The sequence below is a fragment of the Danio aesculapii genome, chromosome 10, assembly GCF_903798145.1.
Source record: "Danio aesculapii chromosome 10, fDanAes4.1, whole genome shotgun sequence".
In the NCBI taxonomy this organism is placed as follows: domain Eukaryota; kingdom Metazoa; phylum Chordata; class Actinopteri; order Cypriniformes; family Danionidae; genus Danio; species Danio aesculapii.
Window position 1 is genome coordinate 37,016,324 of NC_079444.1, and position 20,840 is coordinate 37,037,163.

A 20,840-nucleotide genomic window follows, 5' to 3' on the forward strand; every position below is an offset into this window, starting at 1 on the left:
TAAATGTTTAAAATATATATTATTTTCGATATTATGGTGACTTTATGGCTCTAAAATTTACTAATTAAAATTTTGATTCGTTTCTCACAACATATAATGACATGATTTTTAAAATAACAAAATGAAATGAAAATACATGTATTAGTATCTGAAAGGACCACCTGTTTTGCAAAAAGTGGTATCATTTTATCCTGAAAGGGATAGTTCACCCAAAAAAGAATATTTGGCCATCATTTACTCACCCTTGACAGTTTGAGTTTTTTTGTTCTGTTGAACACAAAAGAAGATATTTTGAAGAATGTCGGAAACCACTGTCATCATCTACAGTTGAAGTCAGAATTATTAAACCTCCTGAATTACTAGCCCCCCTGTATAATTGTTCCCCAATTTTTCTTTAACGAAGAGAAGATTTTTTCTACACATTTCTAAACATAATAGTTTTAATAACTCATCCCAAATAACTGATTTATTTTATATTTGCCATGATGACAGTAAATAGTATTTGACTAGATATTTTTCAAGACTCTTCTATTCAGCTTAAAGTGACATTTAAAGGCTTAACTAGGTTAATTAGGTTCATTAACAAAATAAGTTAGTGGTTTGTTCTGTAGACAATCTAAAAATAATATTACTTAAGGGGGCTAATAGTTTTGACCTTAAAATGGTTTTAAAAAAACTGCTTTTATTCTAGCCAAAATAAAACAAAAAAACTTTCTCCAGAATAAAAAATATTATAGGAAATACTGTGAAAAATTCCTTGCTCTGTTAAACATCATTTGGAAAATATTTGAAAAAGAAAAGAAAGTCACAGCAGGACGAATAGTTCTGACTTTAACTGTATATTAGGAAAAACAAACACTATAGAAGTCGATGGTTACAGGTTTCCAGCTTTCTTCAAAATTTCAGTATGGCTTCTCTCTTACAGGATCAGCCGCCAGTGCTGAATCAGCTAGACTCCAGCAGTAATCCGTCCTCCACCACCTCCTCCACACCGTCCTCTCCTGCCCCCTTCCAGCAGAGCAACCCGCCCAGTGTGACTCCACCACCAAACCCCTCACCAAAAGGCCACCGGGACAACCGCTTCCACTTTCCAGGTAAAGACCCATAAACACTAGCTGGGAATGCCAAAATTCAAATAGAATTAAAATTCAAAATTCAACTAGAAAAGAATTCAAAACTGCTTTTATTCTAGCCGAAATAAAACAAACAAGACTTTCTCAAATCCCTTAATTACTAATAGGATTTTATGCTTGCTTTTTACCCACACCAAAATTCAAATAGTAATCCCTTAAAGGTGCAGAATGTAATGCTAATAATGTGAGTTTGAAGGCTATTTTATTAGCCGTACTAATGAAAGCAGCAGCACATAGTTAATCTCAGATCTGGAAAATGAAATAAACCCTTTGAAATTAAACTTTAGAACTGTGACTCAGTGCAATCCAACACATATCAGTGATTCAGTATCTCCATTTAATAATGTTAAAGAGGTTTAATATGTATTAATTACATTATAAACCTTAACATTTCATTGGAAGCGGCACTGGAGGTTGCATTTTTATCGTAGACGCATCCATTGAGAGCCTTCCTGACTGAATGAATGAAATACGTTGTTTTCCAACAAGACAACCCGGGGTGCTGAAATATAATTGGGTAAACCGGCATTGGGTGGGTTAAATAACCAAAACAAAGACAGACTTTCCGGCACGTAATGCACATTTTCAAAGCAGAATATCTGACTTTAGCATTGTTTTTCAGATAAACAAGAATGTTAACTCTTTCATATCTGCAAGCATATTATGGTATTTTTTTGCTTTAGAAGAGTCAAACACTTACAGCACTTTTCATTCGCTTGAAGGTATTTATCCTTGCTTTTTACGCATACCAAATTTCAAATCAAAATCGCTTCATTTGCTCAAACTTTTCGGACATGGTGCAAAAAATAAGATTTAATGAAAGTAATTGAAATGGAAATTAAACTAATCAGCTCTCTCTGTTATGCTTGGCTTGTTTACCCTTGTTAGTAGGTTACCAATACTACAATCAGCCACTCATAAAATGTTTTTTTTTTTTAATGCAAACTTTGAAAAGATTTGCTTAACAGTAGGATGGAAACCGGACTACTGATGCTGCAGTAAACCAATGCATTAAAGAGGTCATGAACTGAGATTGACTTCATCTATTGCAATACCAAGATCAGACCGTTGAATATTGTAATATAAATATCTTAAACATTTCAGAAATCAAATCTTTCCTGTTAGTCGAAAAACTAAGCCAACTAAGATAATTATGTAACAGTGGGGCTAAACTCTACCTCCACAGAAGATCAGCTCCTTAGAAGGGATACAGCTGCGGCCGGAAGTTAACAAGAAGTATTTCTATTATTGATTAAAGTATTGTATTTTATAAATATCTAGCCCTACCCCAACACTAAACCCAACCATCACAGCAATATAGACACAGTCTATAATCTCCACTGCCCTATGCTAATTAAGATGAATAGCCTTTGGAAAAGAGTATACAAAGGAATTTACAACAAAAATTAATCATGTACATGAAGTACTTTTTAGCAGTTGGGATGTTTTAAGAGCTTTGGGATTACTCTGTATAGAAGTCAGGGAATCATTAAAAAAATTTAGATCAATGAAAAATAGTTAAATATTTGGTACAGTTAGCATACATTTTGTTTTGTGGATGTGGTACTTTTCAAATAAAATAATAGTTTTTGTTATTTTGTCCATTTCCAATAATCCATAAATAAAACCATTTATCGGTTATATTGATACATTTATAATATACACTTCAAAAAGTGAAACTAAAGAAGTTTCAGACCACATGAGTAAGAGCTGGTCATTTGTGTACTTAATTTTACCGTAGATTTGTTCACAAAAAATGGCCAAATTCTCCACATATTTTCAGAAAAATCAAAACTGGATGATAATGTGCTGACTATATTGGATATGACAGTAATCCAACGGTAAGTTTCATTCCAATTCTGCAGTGAGGATGATCAAAACAGGACAGAAAATACTACTTATTATAAATACTTAAACATTATAGAACAGTAAAAAATATATCAAAAAGGCAGTTCATGACTTCTTGAACAAGCACTACTGCAGTTAATACATAACAGACAGTTGAAGTCAGAATTATTAGCCCCCCTGTATATTTTTCTCCAATTTCTGTTTAAATGTTTGACTTTTTTTCTCAACACATTTGTAAACATAATAGTTTTAATAACTCATCTCTAATAACTCATTTCTTTTATCTTTGTCATGATGACAGTAAATAATATTTGACTAGATATTTTTCAAGATTCTTCTATACAGCTTAAAGAGACGTTTACAGGCTTAACTAGGTTAATTAGGCGAGTCATTGTGTAACACTAGCTTGTTTTGTAGACAATCAAAAAAACATTGTTTAAGGGGGCTAATAATATTGACCTTAAAGTGTTTTTAAAAATTCAAAACTGCTTTTATTCTAACCAAAATAAAACAAATAAGACTTTCTCCAGAAGAAAAAATATTATAGGAAATACTGTGAAAAATTCAGTTCTCTCTTAAACATCATTTGGCAAATATTTAAAAAGAAAACAAAATTCACAGGAGGGCGAATAATTCTGACTTCAACTGTAGCTGAAATATTCCTGGAGAAATGAAAGCTGATATTCAGGACTGCATGTCGCTCTGACTCAACACTAAGCATTATGGGACATCACCTCTAACCTCTGTCCACTTCCTGTCTGTCTTCCTCTCTTCCTGTCTTCATCCTCTGCGCCAAAGCTGCCTGTTATTTTCAGCACCGACAGCAGTTTATCTTCCCTGGTGAGTTTCAGAGTCTGCAATCTCCATGTCTCATATATTGACATCCAGGATCCAGTGAGCCGAATTTTTATTTTTTTATTTTTTTTTTGTAAACATTTTCACCGCATGAGTGAATTATTTCAGTGCTGTTGTTCTACTATTAGTAATATAATATAATAGATCACAATATATTAGTGTCGCCTCACAGCAAGTAGGTCGCTGGTTCGAGTCCCAGCTGGGCCAGTTGGCATTTCTGTGTGGAGCATTTGCATGTTCTCCTCGTGTTGGCATGGGTTTCCTTCGGGTGTTCTGGTTTCCCCCACAGTCCAAAGACATGCGGTACAGGTGAATTGGATGATCCAAATTGGCCGTAGCGTATGAGTGTGTGTGAATGCGAGAGTGTATGGGTGTTTCCCGGTGCTGGGTTGTGGCTGGAAAGGCATCGGCTGCGTAAAACATATGTCAGAATAGTTGGCAGTTCATTACGCTGTGGCTATCCCTGATAAATAAGGGACTAAGCCGAAGTAAAATTAATGAATATATAATATAATATAATATAATATAATATAATATAATATAATATAATATAATATAATATAATATAATATAATATTCATTTTCCTTCAGCTTAGTCTCTACTTCAGTGGTCGCCACAGTGGAATGAATCACTAACTATCCCAGCATACGTTTTACCCAGCGGATCCCCTTCCAGCTGCAACCCAGAACTGGGAAACACCCATACGTTCTCACATTAGGGCCAATTTAATTTACCCAATTCACCTATAGCGTGGTAGTAGTAGTCATAGTTGTAGTAGTAGTAGTAGTAGTAGTCATCGTATTAGTAGTAATAGTCGTCATAGTACTTGTAGTAGTAGTAGTCGTTATAGTAGTGGTAGTAGTAGTCATAATATCCGTAGTTATAGTAGTAGTCATAGTCGTCATAGTAGTAGTATTCGTCCTAGTAGTAGAAGTAGTAGTAGTCGTAGAATTTGTAGTAGTAGTCATAGTAGTAGTAGTATTCGTAGCAGTAGTCGTAGTAGTAGTAGTATTTGTAATAGTAGTCATAGTAGTAGTAGTAGTAGTCATCGTAGTAGTAGTAGTAGTATTCGTAGTAGTATTAGTCATAGTAGTAGAACTCATAGTCGTACTATTTTGAACATTTTTGTAGTTATAAAAATAGAAACAAAGAATAGCAGACTAAAAATGTAAATAGTTTTTAGTAAAGAACTTCTATATTATAAAGCAAATAAAATATAAAAGTCAGTTGTAGTAATAGTAGTAGTATTTTAAACATTTTTTTATTTATAAAAACAAACATAGAAAAATTGAAATTAAAAATAGTAGACTAAAACTGTTATCTTGACAGATGAATATGAGCAGATAAAAATGCAAGTAGTGTTCGTTTTTAAACTAAAGCTGTAAAAAACGGCTTGTTAAATGAAATAATGCTGAAGTAAAATAACAAATATCAGATTTAATAATTCAATCATCAAAGTTAAGTAATAATTCAATTAATGAATCCATATAAAGATAAGTAGTAATAATATAGTTCATCCATTTTGCCCAATTTTGTTCACATTAATAATCTACAAAAATAAAACAATTTTATTACCAAAGAACAAAAGAAAAGCACTAGTACACTGTAAAATATTATATGATTAATTAGTCATGACGACATATGGTTTTAGTTCATTATAATTTATTAAGTTAATCATGTTCTAACTTATTTTTATTAGTTACACAAGCTGTTTTAAGTCAGTTTAATATAATCCATTGAAAAAGTTCAATGGACTCATAAGGTTAATTTGATTCAACTTAAAAATGTAAGGCAACCCCTAATTCTTTACAGTGTAGGTGTTAATTTGAACTATAAAAATACTTATACATCTTTATTACATAATATATACACTGGGAAAAAAATGATTGATTGGATTTACTCAATTCTTTTAAGGTAAGTGGTTGCAAACAATTTATATGGGCTGAATTTAAACCAACAATGAACCATTTTTTTCCAGTGTAGTAAATGAAATACATTTCAGCATTCAGCTATATTTCAACTCCAAATGGTTTGTCTGTTCTTTATTTTTTTTTGTCGGGTTTGAAGTTAAGTGAACTCCTAAAATACAAATCATAGCACAGCCTGAAGTGAAGTGTTTTGCATGTTTTGCATGCTGAGGTTTATTCAGGTTTTGCTAGAGAGTGATTGTTTTTTGTGAGAGGAGCTGCCCCCTGCTGGTAACTTATGACACTGCACGTTATGTTGAACAATAATAATAAAGTTAGTAACTGTTAAAAATAAATAATTAGTGTGCCTTGTAACAAAATGCAGGGTTCCACACAATTCACTCATGTTGCCCAATCACAAATCAATTAAGTTAACATAACAAATTTAATTGGATTGAACATAAAACAATTTAGTTGTCCCCCAAAAATCTCAAGAATTGGGTTGTTTCAAATAATTTTAAATAAGTAATTTGAACAAGCAGCAAAATCATTTTTTGAGTGTATCTGTTGTTTCAAATGCGATGAGTTGATCAATATTTCCATTTTGCTATTGACAATTTTTAGATGTGTGCAGTTCCAGCATCCTTCACTCAGATGGACTTCCAGACACAGTGTAAGTGACTGAAATGTAATGCTGCTTATCAGAATATCATACATAAATATATTATCATATATTTCTGTATATTCTCCATTCAGTCATTAGTGTTTCTTTTCTGCACAGTAATGAGATCGATCCATCAGTGGAAGAGATGCATGCAGAACAAGATGAGGAAGATGACCGAGAGGTGAGATGCGTGTGGATCATTCAGAATTAATACATGTTCATATTTCGATTTCTGAATTGTGAAGTTTATGGATAAAAAAAAATGTAATTTTCTTTATTACAAAAATGCTATGAAAAATATTACCTGTTGAACAAAATAATTCAGAAATAAAATATCATAATTAGTACGTTGGTATTTAAAAACGAGACATGTTGAGGACACCACTCATTTATTCATTTATTTTCGACTTAATCCCTTATTTATCAGGGGTTGCCACAGCAGAATCAACCACCAACTATTCTGGCACTATAACACACACATAAACTACAACCAATTTAGATCATCCAATTCACCCATAGCGCATGTGTTTGGACTCTTGGGGGAAACCGGAGTACCTGGAGGAAACCGACGCCAACACCAGGAGAACATGCAAACTTCACAATATTATATATTTAACTTGATTGAGTTTATCTTTATATATATATATATATATATATATATATATATATATATTCTACAGATCAAACCATCGTTATACAATGACTTGCCTAATTACCCTAACCTGCCTAGTTAACGTAATGAACCTAGTTAAGCCTTTAAATGTCACTTTAAGCTGTATAGAAGTGTCTTAAAAAATATCTAGTCAAATATTATTTACTGTCATCATGACAAAGAGAAAGTAAATCAGTTATTAGAGATGAGTTATTAAAACTAATATGATTAGAAATGTGATTCCGTTAAACAGAAATTGAGGAAAAACTAAACAGGGGGCCTAATAATTCTGACTTCAACTATATATATATATATATATATATATATATATATATATATATATATATATACGGCATATAAAAACTATTCAGGAATGCATTAACATATTAAAAACTAAAATAAAACTAGCAAAACCATCAATCAATGAACTAAAAAGAAAATAAGATTTATAGCAAATGTAAAAGAAACACTCATTTTACAATCCCATAGAAATAAACAGTTGAGTTTTACCATTGTTTAATCTATTCAGCCGATCTATGGGTCCTGCGAGAGCACTTTTAGCTTAGCTTAGCATATACTATTGAATCTGATTAGACCATTAGCATCTTAGAGTCAAGCTTTACAGAAGACAAAAGCTTTAAATAGAAAAAAATTGTAGCAAAAAAAAAAAAAAAAAAAAAAAAAAAAAAAAATATATATATATATATATATATATATATATATATATATATATATATATATATATATATATATATATATATATATATATATTTATTTATTTATTTATTTATTTATTTATTATTTATTTATTTTATTTTATTTTATTATTATTTTTTTTTTGATGCTAATGGTCTAATCCGATTCTATGAACTATGCTAAGCTAAAAGTGCTCCCAACATACCTGAAGTTTGGCTTAATGGATTGAGGACTTGTTAAATGAGCCTATTTGCAAAAAATTGGAGTGTTTCTTAAAAAATATCATTGGTATAAAATATATTTAATTATTTATTACAGTTGATCTCCAGGTCTGAGGTTATCACTTTTTGCTAGCTTTAGCATAGATCATTGAATTTACTATAATAAACTTGTTAGTAGAGCTAAGAAAATTTATAATGGTTTGTTTTCTCTCTACCAGGAACTGGAAGAAGAGGAAGAGGAGGAACTAGAAGCCGAGGAGGAGGAGGAGGAAGAAGAGGCAGTGGAGGAAGAAGATGAGGAGGAAGAGCTGGAAGATGAAGAGGACCTTGAGGATCTTAACGGTGGCTCAGAAGGAGAGTGTGAAGGAGATGAGCTGGACGACCTGCCGAGCGCTCGAGGGGGCCACTGGAAGGGCCCAATCTCCCGAAAGGCCAGCCAGACCAGCGTGTACCTGCAGGAGTGGGACATTCCCTTCGAGCAGCTGGATCTAGGGGAGCTCATCGGGAAGGGCCGCTGGGGGCGTGTTCACCGTGGCCGCTGGCACGGGGAGGTGGCCATCCGGCTGCTGGAAATCGACGGAAACAACCAGGACCACCTAAAGCTCTTCAAGAAGGAAGTGATGAACTACAGGCAGACGCGCCATGAGAATGTGGTGCTCTTCATGGGAGCCTGCATGGCACCTCCACACCTCGCCATTATCACCAGGTAATAGAGCAGAAGGGGCTGCTGGAGATTGTTTTGGTTAGAGCTAGGCGATTTAAAGCAGTGTTTCCCAACCCTGTTCCTGAAGGCACACCAACAGTACACATTTTCAACCCTCCCTAATCAAACACACCTGAATCAGCTCATCAGGACATTAGAAGTGACTCCAAAACCTCAAGTTAATGGGTCAGATAAGGGAGACATCTAAAATATGCACTGTTGGTGTGCCTTCAGGTACAGGGTTGGTAAACACTGATTTAAAGGTCGGGTGAAATTAAAAAAAAAAAAAAACAGTTTTTTAGATGTTAGTATCAGTATTGTTCATTTGTAGGATATCTATTAGCTTATGCGTTCCAAAACAGTGGCAAAAATTCACATTTAGAAGATATTTAGAGATGTTATTGTACAAGATTTAAAGTTCCCATGAAATTAAAATAAAATATTTTAGGTGTTAGTATCAGTATTGTTAGTTTTAAGGACATCTGTAATCTAGTGTACTCCAATACCATGACAAAATTCACCTTTAGAAGATATTAAACTGATTTAAACATGTAAAGCTTGTAGTTTGTCACTTCCACCTAAATGGTTCAAAAGTTTTATCCACGTCACCTCATACTTCAGTTTCTCATCAAATCTGCTGACCAAACAAATACTCTCTAGTGTCTGACATGCCCTGCCCCCCTTAAAGACGCTTTTCATTTGATACGCTTGTGCTCAACCACTCTCATGGGTAGAGCGGTGATTAAACAAAACGCTATTGGCTGTTTTAAAAAAGGGCAGAAGCTACACTGTCTCACCCTCTTTTCGTAATTCATTTGGTATTACATCAAACATCAAAAATGCACATTTCAAAGCACTTCACAGGACCTTTAAAAAGTAAGTTCACCCTCAAATCCTGGAGTCCTTCGTTCGAATTTGGAACACAAAGTAAGATATTTTGGGTTAAATCGAAGAGCTCCCTCATCCTCCATAGATAGCAAAGTTCCAGATTTATTAAAAATTAGGAAAATCACCCCAAAAAACATCCTCATAACAGACCACAAGTCTTCAATCAGAATATTTTCAAGTTACAGGAATCCATTTGTCTGCACTTAAAACAAAAACGACAACAGTTTCTTCTTAGTGTGTGTATAGTACTGCTTTTTGTTATTTCATCTTCATTTACAAGTAGCAGGGGATTTACAGCTACTGTATATTTCTGTTCGATTGCATCCCGTCTTTTTGCAAACTGCTGTTACACCTAAAAACATTTGAATAATCCCTTTGTCCCGCCGTGACATCATACGCGGCAGTAGTAATCGTTTTAAACTGTCACTCACTGTATATTGCATGTATTCACAAGCACTGTGCAGTGACATATACTGTACTATTAGCCCAAATTCATGCCAGGAAAGTCTGTTAGATCACTTGCTTTGGTCCGGACTGCTGGGTCTCCACGCGGTCTTAAAATGTCTTAAATTTCAAAAACAGGCCTTAAAAAGTCTTGAATTCTCTGAAAGATTGACGTGTAGGTCTTTAATCATTTTAAATTGGTCCTTATTTTTTTAGCAAAACTCTTTTATAACTAATATTATAACAGTCTGCTGTGCATACATTTAGCTTATTAAAGTTTTATAGAGGTTTTTTTAAGTTATGTTAAAGTTTGTTAAAATGTTATGTTAATAATTATGTTATATTAAAATTTGAATGTATATAACTAGGCTCTGCTTGATTTGACACATTTACAATAGATTTAAGAGTTCACACTTAGCTGATAATCAATAAAGCATAATTGGCATGCTGTCCCGGGAGAGAGCCCTGAGCTCGTAATATCCTCGAGCCCGGGGCTCCCTCCCGTTAGAAGGGCGAGAGGGGAGTTCGAGCTCAGGTAGGTCTCGAGAACTCCCCTGCTTGTCGCCGCGTGAGGAGTGTAAACTAGGGTTGTTTTCGGTGATAATTTGGTTTAGTCGATTGGCTATGGTTTATGTTTTTGGACGGTGGGAGGAAACCGGGGGACCCGGGGGAAAACCACGCGAACACGGGGAGAACATGTAAACTCCGCACAGAAACACCAACCAGCCCGATAGGAGGTTGCGCCAGCTGTGTTCTTGCTGTGAGGCAACAGTGCTAGCCACTGGGCCACCGTGTCGCCCTATCAGAAAAAGGGGGAGGAAGTAGGGGTGGAAGGGGTGGGAAGCTTCAAGACGAAGATAACAAGAGTGAAAAACTCTGGTTATTTATAATGCTTCCGTAATTATCTAATGGGTCAGATTATGGAGCTAATGAGGGGCCAGCCGTGTTGATCATAAGCACGTGATCCTCTCGAAATTAGTTTATAAATACACCACACTAAAATCCTGCCATTTTCTAAGCAGTTTAGTAGTTTTGATCAAGACTGAGGTTGATTAACAGATTTATGCAAACATATTTAAAAAAAAAAATTTACTTGATGAATTTTTACAGCAGTTTAATTCAGAGTGTATCATGTGTGTGTATTGAGTTTTGTTTTTTTGTTTTTTATCCAAAGCATTTTCCCAAAATATGTGTCAAAATAAGATTTGTCACCAAAAATCATTCTGCTAGCTGAAACAGAAAAAGTTATGGCCAAAACCACCCCAGAGTGGATGCAAACATCCCCAACAGTACATAAGGGTTAAAAAGGTCTTAAATTTGACTTGGTGAAACCTACAGAAACTCTGGGACCAAGCAAAATGTTGACCTCTTTTTACTTAGCGCATTTTACTTTAACACTGGCCTTTTTGCAAGTGAACATAAAATTGTACTCATGTGCTAAAATCATTCTTTTCACCTAGAAAACATGTTTCTCTACAGCTTCTGCAAAGGCCGGACGTTGTATTCTGTTGTGAGGGACACAAAAAACACACTGGACATCAATAAGACTCGGCAAATTGCGCAGGAGATTGTGAAGGTAGTGTTTATGTTTATATGTATTTTATTAGGTATCTGAGTGAGTGTGAAAAGCTAAAGTCTGCTTGTGTTTTAGGGAATGGGCTACCTTCATGCTAAGGGCATCGTTCACAAGGACCTTAAATCCAAAAATGTGTTTCACGACACAAACAAAGTCGTCATCACTGACTTCGGCCTCTTCGGGATCTCTGGAGTGGTTCAGGAGGGACGGTAAGTTACTACAGTATGTTGAGGTGTGTTCTCATTTATCTCAAATGACGGTCTCAAATTTATTCAATAATAATGACTTGCACATGCATATATTTCATTATTTTATTTAAAACAAACATTGTTAATGACCATCAGAACGCTACTTGGTTTAAATGTGCCTTCTGGTTTGTCCATAGCTAAATTGTTTACAGTAGAGCTTGTCACTCCAGGCAAATTAGCCTTTATTGATAATTTTGGGCCATAAATCTTCTCTTCAGCTGCTCCTACGTACATCAGATTCAGTTTCATCCATATCTGTATTCTCAAGGTTTACAAAGGGATAATTTTATACAGAATTTACCTGATTATATACACCATTTTATTCTTCAACAATTTGTGATTTTTATTTATTTTTTTGTTCCTGGTCATTTGCAGATTTTCTGATTTATGGTGTCCTGATTTAAAAGATAAGAAAAAAAACTTTGTAAAAACTTACTTTAATGCCAAAAATGAAACAAAAATTTTAAATCTAATTTCATTCAATGTTCCAATATTATAAATGTATGCAAATTAGCACATATTCAATCATTAATATTTAATCAATTACTCATTAGCATATTCAAATATAGCATTTTTTTTTATTCCTAATGTAATAAAATCACCTGCAGTGTTTTGTCTTAAAGCAGGAGTGCCCAAACCTTGTCCTGGAGGGCCAGTGTCCTGCATATTTTAGCCCCAACCCCAATTGACCCTTTCTGGTGGCTATGCCACACCCAAAAACCACCACACACCAATCGTGGCTTAGCTACCGTAAGTTTTGTGCGTATGGATTGTGCAAATCTGATACCCGATATCCTAAAAGTTTGGATGGGGTGGTGGAATTTTTTTCCCTTTCCAAAATCTAAAACCCAATGGGAGAAATGCCAGCGTGAATCAAGCAGTGTGAGGAGCTGTAAAAGCAGCACAATCCAGTCATTTTCCATCAGTTTCAAGTTACAAATATTTGGATTACTCATCAACAGAACAAAACAGAGATGTGATCACAAACTGAGCACAGAACTGAAGCATCAATATACTTCACCTGCAGCTGTTTTTCAGTAATTTATAACCCTCGTGTCCATGTCAGAGCTACAATTCACCGATGTTTTCATCTATCTTTTGGAAGTTGGAGCTAAACTATGCAGGAACACTCCATTTCTTTTGGAAATAGGCTCATTTCACAACTCTTCTAGAGTTAAACAGTCGAGTTTTAACATTTTTTAATCTATTCAGTCGATCTCTACTCTGGCGGGAGCACTGTTAGCTTAGCTTAGCATAGATCATTGAATCAGATTAGACCATTAGCATCTCACTCAAAATTTTCAAAAAAGAGTTTAGATCATGTAAAGCTGGACTCTTCTGTAGTTACATCATGTACTAAGAACAACGGAAATCAAAAATGTTGCTCTTTTCTAGGCCAATATGGCTATTTTCAGGCACTGCATAATATCATTGCGCCTGCTGCAGCCATAGTACTGCAGCAAAGTTCTTTGATTAATACGCTGGAATGAGAGAATAGTTCCTAGCCATATCGGCCAAGAAAACAGCAAATTTCCATTGGTCTTAGCACAAATTGTAAATGTAGAAGAGTCAAGCTTTAAATAGGTAAATTATAAAATTTTATTATAATAAAAAAAAAATATTTTTTATTATTATAAAAAAAAATAAAAAATTTAATTTGAGGGAGATGCTAATGGTCTAATCCGATTCAATGATATATGCTAAGCTAAGCTAAAAGTGCTCCCTCCAGACCCAAAAATCATCTGAATGGATTTAAAAATGGTAAAACTCGTCTGTTTAACCCTTGAGGAGCTGTAAAATGAGCCAGTTTCCAAAAAAAAGTGAAGTGTAGTTTTAACAGGACTGTTTTATTTTCTTTCCAGACGTGAGAACGAGCTGAAGCTTCCTCATGGATGGATCTGTTATTTGGCTCCAGAAATTGTGCGTAAAATGAGTCCTGGAAACAACGAGGACAGACTTCCGTTTTCAAACGCTGCTGATGTTTACGCGTTCGGGTGAGCGGTATATAATATTATTTAGTCTTGTGTTGTCCTGGGTGAAGCAGCACTGACCTGAGACCTGTATCTGCTCTGTTTAAGCACCATCTGGTATGAGCTGCAGGCGCGGGACTGGCCCATCACCAGTCAGCCCGTGGAGGCCACCATCTGGCAGGTGGGCAGCGGAGAGGGCATCCGGAGGGTCCTGGCAGAGATTAACCTGGGCAAAGAGGTCACGGTGAGTGCTGGGATTTAAATATGTCTATTATATGATGCGTGAGAAGCGGGAGGGTGCAGAAATGACTCTTTATGCCAAGAGTCAAACCCAGGCCACCAGGAAGAGAATAATGTAACTTAACTGCTACACTGTATACAATAAGAGTAGTAGTAATAATTATAGTAATAATAAATACAAGTAATAATTAAAGTGCCCAAATATTAATATTTACTTTTATAAAGTAGTATTTCTTAAACGTTTTTAATGGGTTATTATTTTGAAGGGCATTATAGGTATAATATATCAAATAAAGATATATTATAATGGTAACACTTCATCATTATGGCCCTTTTTACAAGATGTAAATTAAGTCTCTGATGTCCCTAAAGTGTGTATGTGAAATTTTCGCTCAAAATACTCCGCAAATAATGTTTTATAACTCTTTGAAACTGCCCCTTTTTGGCTTTGATCTTAATTGTGCCATTTTGGTGACTGTCACTTTAAATTCAAATGAGACTGTTTATTTTAAAAGTAGGTGGAGCTACAAATGCCTGTGCGTCAGCATAGTGGCAGACATACCCACCAACACTCCCGGGAGCTCACGTATTTCAGATCCATCTGCCGCCACCCTCCTGTTTTGTTATTTCTCCCGCAAAACTCCTGTTATTTCACCCCTCCCCTGGTTCTCAGCTTTTTGGCACAGTTTGTAACACCCCCGGGTCGCCAACTTTGGTATAGTATCCGATTGTGGCGGCGCCTGAGACACGTTCCATAGTACAGTTACTAACACCACAGTACAGTTACTAACCCAGTTCTCAAATGTGTTATATAGAAAAAAAACACACCGCATTCAACCCTGCGCGCCCGAAAACCTTCCTCCCCCACCGCATTTCAATATCATATTGTTGTTTCGTAACATCTCATTTTTACGAGGTGGGTCATTAGCCCAACGCTCAACCCCCAACCTGGAGGACCAAGACATACACACATACACTACGGACGATTTAGCTTACCCACTTCACCTATAGCGCATGTCTTTGGACTTGTGGGGGAAAACCTGAGCACCCAGAGAAAACCCACACAAACACGGTGAGAACATGCAAACTCCATGCCAGCCGACCCAGCCGGCGCTCGAATCAGCGACCTTCTTGCTGAGGCAACAGCACTACCCACTGTGCCATCATGCCGCCCTAATTTCAAGGCTTAATTAGGTTAATTATGTCTTTGGACAACAGTGGTTTGTTCTGTTGCCAATCAAGAAAGAAAATGTTAAGGGGGCTAATAATATTAACCGTACAAATTGTTTTTTTAAAACTGTGTTTATTCCATCCAAATTAAAAGAAATAAGACTTTATTCAGAAGAAAAAATATTATAGGAAATACTGTGAATATTTTGTTGCTCTGTTGGAAAATATTTTTTAAAAATTAAGATTTTACTGGAGAGCTAGTAATAATTTTGCCTTCAACTGCACGTGTATGAAGGAGACAGAATAAGGAGTGTTACCTTATACTTGAGTCAGAATGAGTTCTGAGTCTGGATTGCTGTCTGTCCTACAGGAGATTCTGTCCGCCTGCTGGTCGTATGATTCCCGTAACCGGCCCACATTCACTCAGCTGGCAGACATGCTGGAGAAGCTGCCCAAACTGAACCGACGTCTGTCTCACCCAGGACACTTCTGGAAGTCTGCAGAGTACGTGACCTAGAAAGTGCACATTGGATAGACAGGACAACAGAACACTGCTTAGTCGGCAAACAGAACCTCAGACAAATCACAGGATATGTGTTGCTCATTTGGTTCTGGGTTACTTTCTTTAAGGCCAGGGGTCACCAATGTCGGTCCTGGAGGGCCGTTGTCCCTGCAGGCTTTAGCTCCAACTTGCCTTAACACACCAGCCTGGATGTTTCAAGTATACCTTGAAAAGCTGCGGTCACACTAGAGTTTGAGCTTGCAAAATTCTGTCGTGCGGCGCTGCGAAAAGGGGTGGGATTAAACAAGATGATTAGATATTTAAAAAAGCAAGCGATTGGTCCATGTTTTAAATTTCTGTCCAGAGAGGTCCTGTTTTGATCCTCGATTGGTCTCACGTAGTAAAGTGATGCGATTTCGCAGGTCAGAGTTCACCAAGCTTGAACTTTGCACCGCATTCACATGCGAAACTTGACGCATTCGCGTGTGAATGAATGGAAGTCTATGGGGAGAAAAGCCCAATGTGACCGCAGCTTAAGACATTGATTAGATTCTTCAGGTGTGTTTGATTAGGGTTGGAGCTAAAATCTGCAGGACACCGGACCTCCAGGAACAAGTTTGGTGACCCATGTTCTAGACCTTCTCTTTGATAAGAGAATTTTTAGCCTGTTCACTAGAATAATTTTTATTCTCAGCATCAGTCTAAGTTTTAGATAAACCGGCAACTAAACTGATAAGGTCAAGGTCAACTTTATTTTTTTAGCACCTTAAAACAACATGAATGTTGACCAAAGTGCTTCATAGACATGGCAAATAATAAACAATTACAAAAAAAGACAGTAAATAGTACAATAAATTAAAATATAAAAATATTTTTAAAAGATCTCACATTTTATCAAGCGACAATCTCTGTTTTACCTAAAAAAGGGGAAGACCCTGTAAATTGTGGTTTATTTCGACCTATATCTTTGCTCAATGTTGATTGTAAGATATTGGCAAAGGTTTTGGCCCGGAGATTGGAGAATGTTCTTCCTACCATTATAGATCCAGATCAGACTGGTTTTATTAAAAAAAACGATTTCTTTTTTTAATATACGTAGAGTTTTTGATATGATCTATTCTCCTGACTCAAATAAGCATATGCGGGAAATGTTAATATCTCTAGATGCTGAAAAAGCTTTTGATAGAGTGGAGTGGAGGTATCTTTTCAGCTGTCTTGAGAGATTTGGTTTGGGTCCAAATTGAGTTGCGTAAAACTTCTATATGCTTCTCCTTCCTCTTCTGTTATTACAAACTACATTAGTTCAAAGTCTTTTAAATTGGGTCGAGAAACTAGACAGGGTTGCCTTCTGTCCCCTTTATTATTTGCAGTGGCGATTGAACCTCTAGCTATTTTTCTGAGGTCAAACTCAGATATCCAGGGTATGTCTAGGGGACACAGAGAGCACTGTCACTCTATGCAGATGACCTGCTTTTATTTATTACAGATCCTCAAAATTCTCTCCCTCACATTATGACTGCTCTTGAGTATTTTAGGTATATTTCAGGATATAAACTCAACCTTTCAAAGAGTGAATTACTTCCCATAAATCAAATAGTAGACTGTGCCAGTCATGAGTCCTAAAAAAATCCAAAAAAGTTATAAAAAAAAAAGTTTTATAAGAAAGCCAAATAGAAGTAGTAGTTTTTGACAGAAAAAAAAACAAAAACAAACAAACAAAGAAACCCACTTAATGTAGGCAAAGCTCTAATACCTAATGCTATTGTATTGCAAAGTTTTGAAGCATAAACTGAGTAGATCTGTCTCCTTTAGTTTTCTAGCAGGATTTAGGGACAATTAACACTTAACTATTAACAATTAATTATTTCCTACGATAACAACATACTGTAGGTTATAGAATAAATAAAATAATTATTCTGTAATCATAATATATGTTATGACACAATCAAAAAATGATCGGTTGAATTGTTCTTTAATTAACTGCAATTTAGTAATTATTATAAATATTTCTTTCAATAAATCAATTATAGCATTAATTATGCTAAATATTCAAATAGTTTGCTATTGATTAAAATAATAAGAATTAATGTGCATTTGTTATATTTTTAATAATCTGTTTTGTTAAAATGCACCAAAATATATTGGCCAAATTCACGGAGAAATTAGTCAAAAAAATCCATTTTCAAAGTACGGTGTGCTCATTTATGCTATATATACTGTATATATATATATATATATATATATATATATATATATATATATATATATATATATATATATATATATATATATATATATATATGTATGTATATGTATATGTATATGTATGTGCGTGTATGTATATATATATATGTATGTATATATATATGTATATATGTATGTATATATGTATATATATATATATGTATGTATATTTATGTATGTATATATATATATATATATATATATATATATATATATATATATATATAAATACACATATATATATATACATGTATATATATATATGTGTATTTATATATATATATATATATATATATATATACACAATTCACAACAGTCAATAATTGTAAAACACCTTGAATCACAAACAAAAAAGAAAACTCCTAAATCATTGTATTGTTTTTACAGTGTGTGAACTCCTAACCACAGACCTATCAGTTTCTCTCTCTAACCTGCTTCTCTTTCTGTCTTGTGTTTGTATGTGTGGTTGTGTGTGTTTTTTTCTCCTGGGGTTGTATAGGTTGTAGCCGCGTGCCTGAAACATGAGCAATGCAAAACACAAACCCGGCTCTGCCTTGCATGCCTGCTGAAAGCCTGACCTCTACTGGACTTACAAACTAACACGGCCTGCTCTTCCATCTCTGACTTTCTTTGAGTCCTTTGTGTGTTTGAGGACTAGAGACTGACCTGGCAACGCAGACAACAAAACTCTTTGCCTTTCTTCAAACTCCTACTCCTAATATTATTCTTATTATTTTTCTGAGTGCGCGACTGGTTTTCTTTTCCCCTCTCGCTCCGTGACGCATTTCTCGTCGGATTAGCAGGATTCAGTGACACTTCAATGCAAAGTTCTACTTCTCTCGCTCTTTCTCTCCCCTTTTCCCTTCTTTCGTGGTCTTGGTGCCTCTTAGTCCTGTGCGACATGCGCTGATTCTGTCTCCGATGGGCTAGTCTGGTTCATGCTAACACACTTTTAGTTGTCACACTTCCTCCACGGAGACTGCTAGTAGCTGTTTTCCTTCACAAATGATGATGTTCTTGACGGAAAGTTGTCGAGTTGTAAGGGTCCAACCAAATGTGGGCCCTTTCTGAGTACTGATTGCAAAAATGAGCCAAAGAGAAGCGTGTACGACTTCTCGCCTGACGACATACAGTGTCCTCTGCTAGCATCAGCACATATTGGTAAATATGAGCAAAGAATTATTTGTGTCGTTTAGCCTTGTGATATTTTGCTCTGAATATTAACAAAATCTTGATCATTGAAAATAAACAATTGCAAACACGGCACAGTTTTTGACTTCAACTGAATTTTATAATAATTATTAACTATAGATAAAATTGTTAGACATGCTGTGAAATGCTAATTCTTTTTCAAATATTAATTATTTACAAATAAGTGCTGTTTAATGGAGAGACTTTTATTTCAACAGTAGTTTTAATAGTTAATGTCTCATAACTAAGTTATTTTGTCTTTCCTATGATGACAGTATATAATATTTAACTAGTTATTTTGCAAGATACTATCCAGCAGACCGCAAAGTCATAAGGCGTTAATGTTAGGTTAGATTTAAGTCGCCAGCGTCTAAGGACAGTTTTATTTTTTACGTCCAATAACGATGTGAAATTACATTGATATTTGGTTGTTTTTTGGTTGTGTTGGAAAGTGAATAAAATCAAACATCAAGCCAACATCTTAAACCAACGTCATATTGATGTCAGATACTGAAATGTAGTCGTCAAGTATGGCAACCAAAAATCCAACGTCCGATAGACGTCAAATTTGTAACGGCCACACAATGTCAAGCTGTAACATCATTAGAAGTTGATATTTGGTTGTTTTTAGGTTGTATTAGAAAGTGACCAAAATCCAACATCGAGCCAACATTATAAACAAACATCATATTGATGTCAGATACTGACATTTACTCAAGTGTGGCAACCAAAATCCAACGTCTGATAAACGTCATATTGGTTAGGCCCACTCAATGTCAAGCTGTAACATCATTAGACGTTGATATTTGGTTGTTTTTAGGTTGTGTTGGAAAATGACCAAAATCCAACGGCGAGACAACATCTTAAACCAACGTCATATTGATGTCAGATACTGACATTTAGTCATCAAGTATAGCAACCAAAATCCAACATCTGATAGACATCATATTGGTAACGCCCAGACAACCTCAAGCTATAACATAGTTAGACGTTGATATTTTATTGATTTTAGATTGTGTTGCAAAGTAACTAAAATCCAACGTCGAGCCAACATCCTAAACCAACTTCAAATACTGACATTTAGTCTTTAAGTATGGCAACCAAAATCCAACATCTGATAGACGTCATATTGGTAACGCCCACACAACGTCAAGCTGTAACATTATTAGACATTGATATTTTGTTGTTGATTTTTTTGGTTACGTTGTAAAGTGACTAAAATCTAACGTCGAGCCAACATCTTAAACCAACGTCTTATCGACGTCAAATACTGACATTTATTGGTCAGGTATGGCAACCAAAATCCAACGGTATGGCAACCAAAATCCAACGGCTGATAGATGTCATATTGGTAATGCCCACACAACGTCATACTGTAACATCATTAGACGTTGATATTTGGTTGTTTTAAGGTTGGGTTGGAAAGTAACCAAAATCCAATGTTTAGCCAACATCTTAAACCCACGTCATATTAACGTCAAATTTTGACATTTATTCGTCAGGTATGGCAACCAAAATCCAACGTCTGATAGAGGTCATAGTGGTAACGCCCACACAATGTCAAGCCGTAACATCTTTAGATGTTGATATTTTGTTGTTGATATTTTGGTTACATTGGAAAGTAACCAAAATGCAACCTCTGTCCGATGTTGGACATTGACGTCAGCATGACGTTGGGTTCTGATGT

The 20,840-nt window shown here is 35.3% G+C and overlaps 1 protein-coding gene across 2 annotated transcripts in view; it reads left to right on the plus strand.

Moving 5' to 3' along the window:
• Positions 1 to 19,231, plus strand: part of ksr1a (kinase suppressor of ras 1a) — a 112,986-nt gene extending 93,755 nt beyond the window's left edge. The window contains exons 10-20 of one of the 2 annotated variants that reach the window (XM_056467209.1): positions 926 to 1,094; positions 3,780 to 3,821; positions 6,369 to 6,417; positions 6,526 to 6,589; positions 8,196 to 8,683; positions 11,492 to 11,588; positions 11,664 to 11,797; positions 13,699 to 13,830; positions 13,915 to 14,050; positions 15,587 to 15,720; positions 18,462 to 19,231. In XM_056467209.1, coding sequence (XP_056323184.1) covers positions 926 to 1,094; positions 3,780 to 3,821; positions 6,369 to 6,417; positions 6,526 to 6,589; positions 8,196 to 8,683; positions 11,492 to 11,588; positions 11,664 to 11,797; positions 13,699 to 13,830; positions 13,915 to 14,050; positions 15,587 to 15,720; positions 18,462 to 18,468 — 1,452 coding nt within the window. In that variant the 3' untranslated portion in view covers positions 18,469 to 19,231. Of the gene's footprint in view, positions 1 to 925; positions 1,095 to 3,779; positions 3,822 to 6,368; positions 6,418 to 6,525; positions 6,590 to 8,195; positions 8,684 to 11,491; positions 11,589 to 11,663; positions 11,798 to 13,698; positions 13,831 to 13,914; positions 14,051 to 15,586; positions 15,734 to 18,461 lie in introns of those variants that run through there. The other variant, XM_056467208.1, reaches the window with a different exon arrangement.
• The last annotated feature ends 1,609 nt before the right edge of the window (positions 19,232 to 20,840 follow it).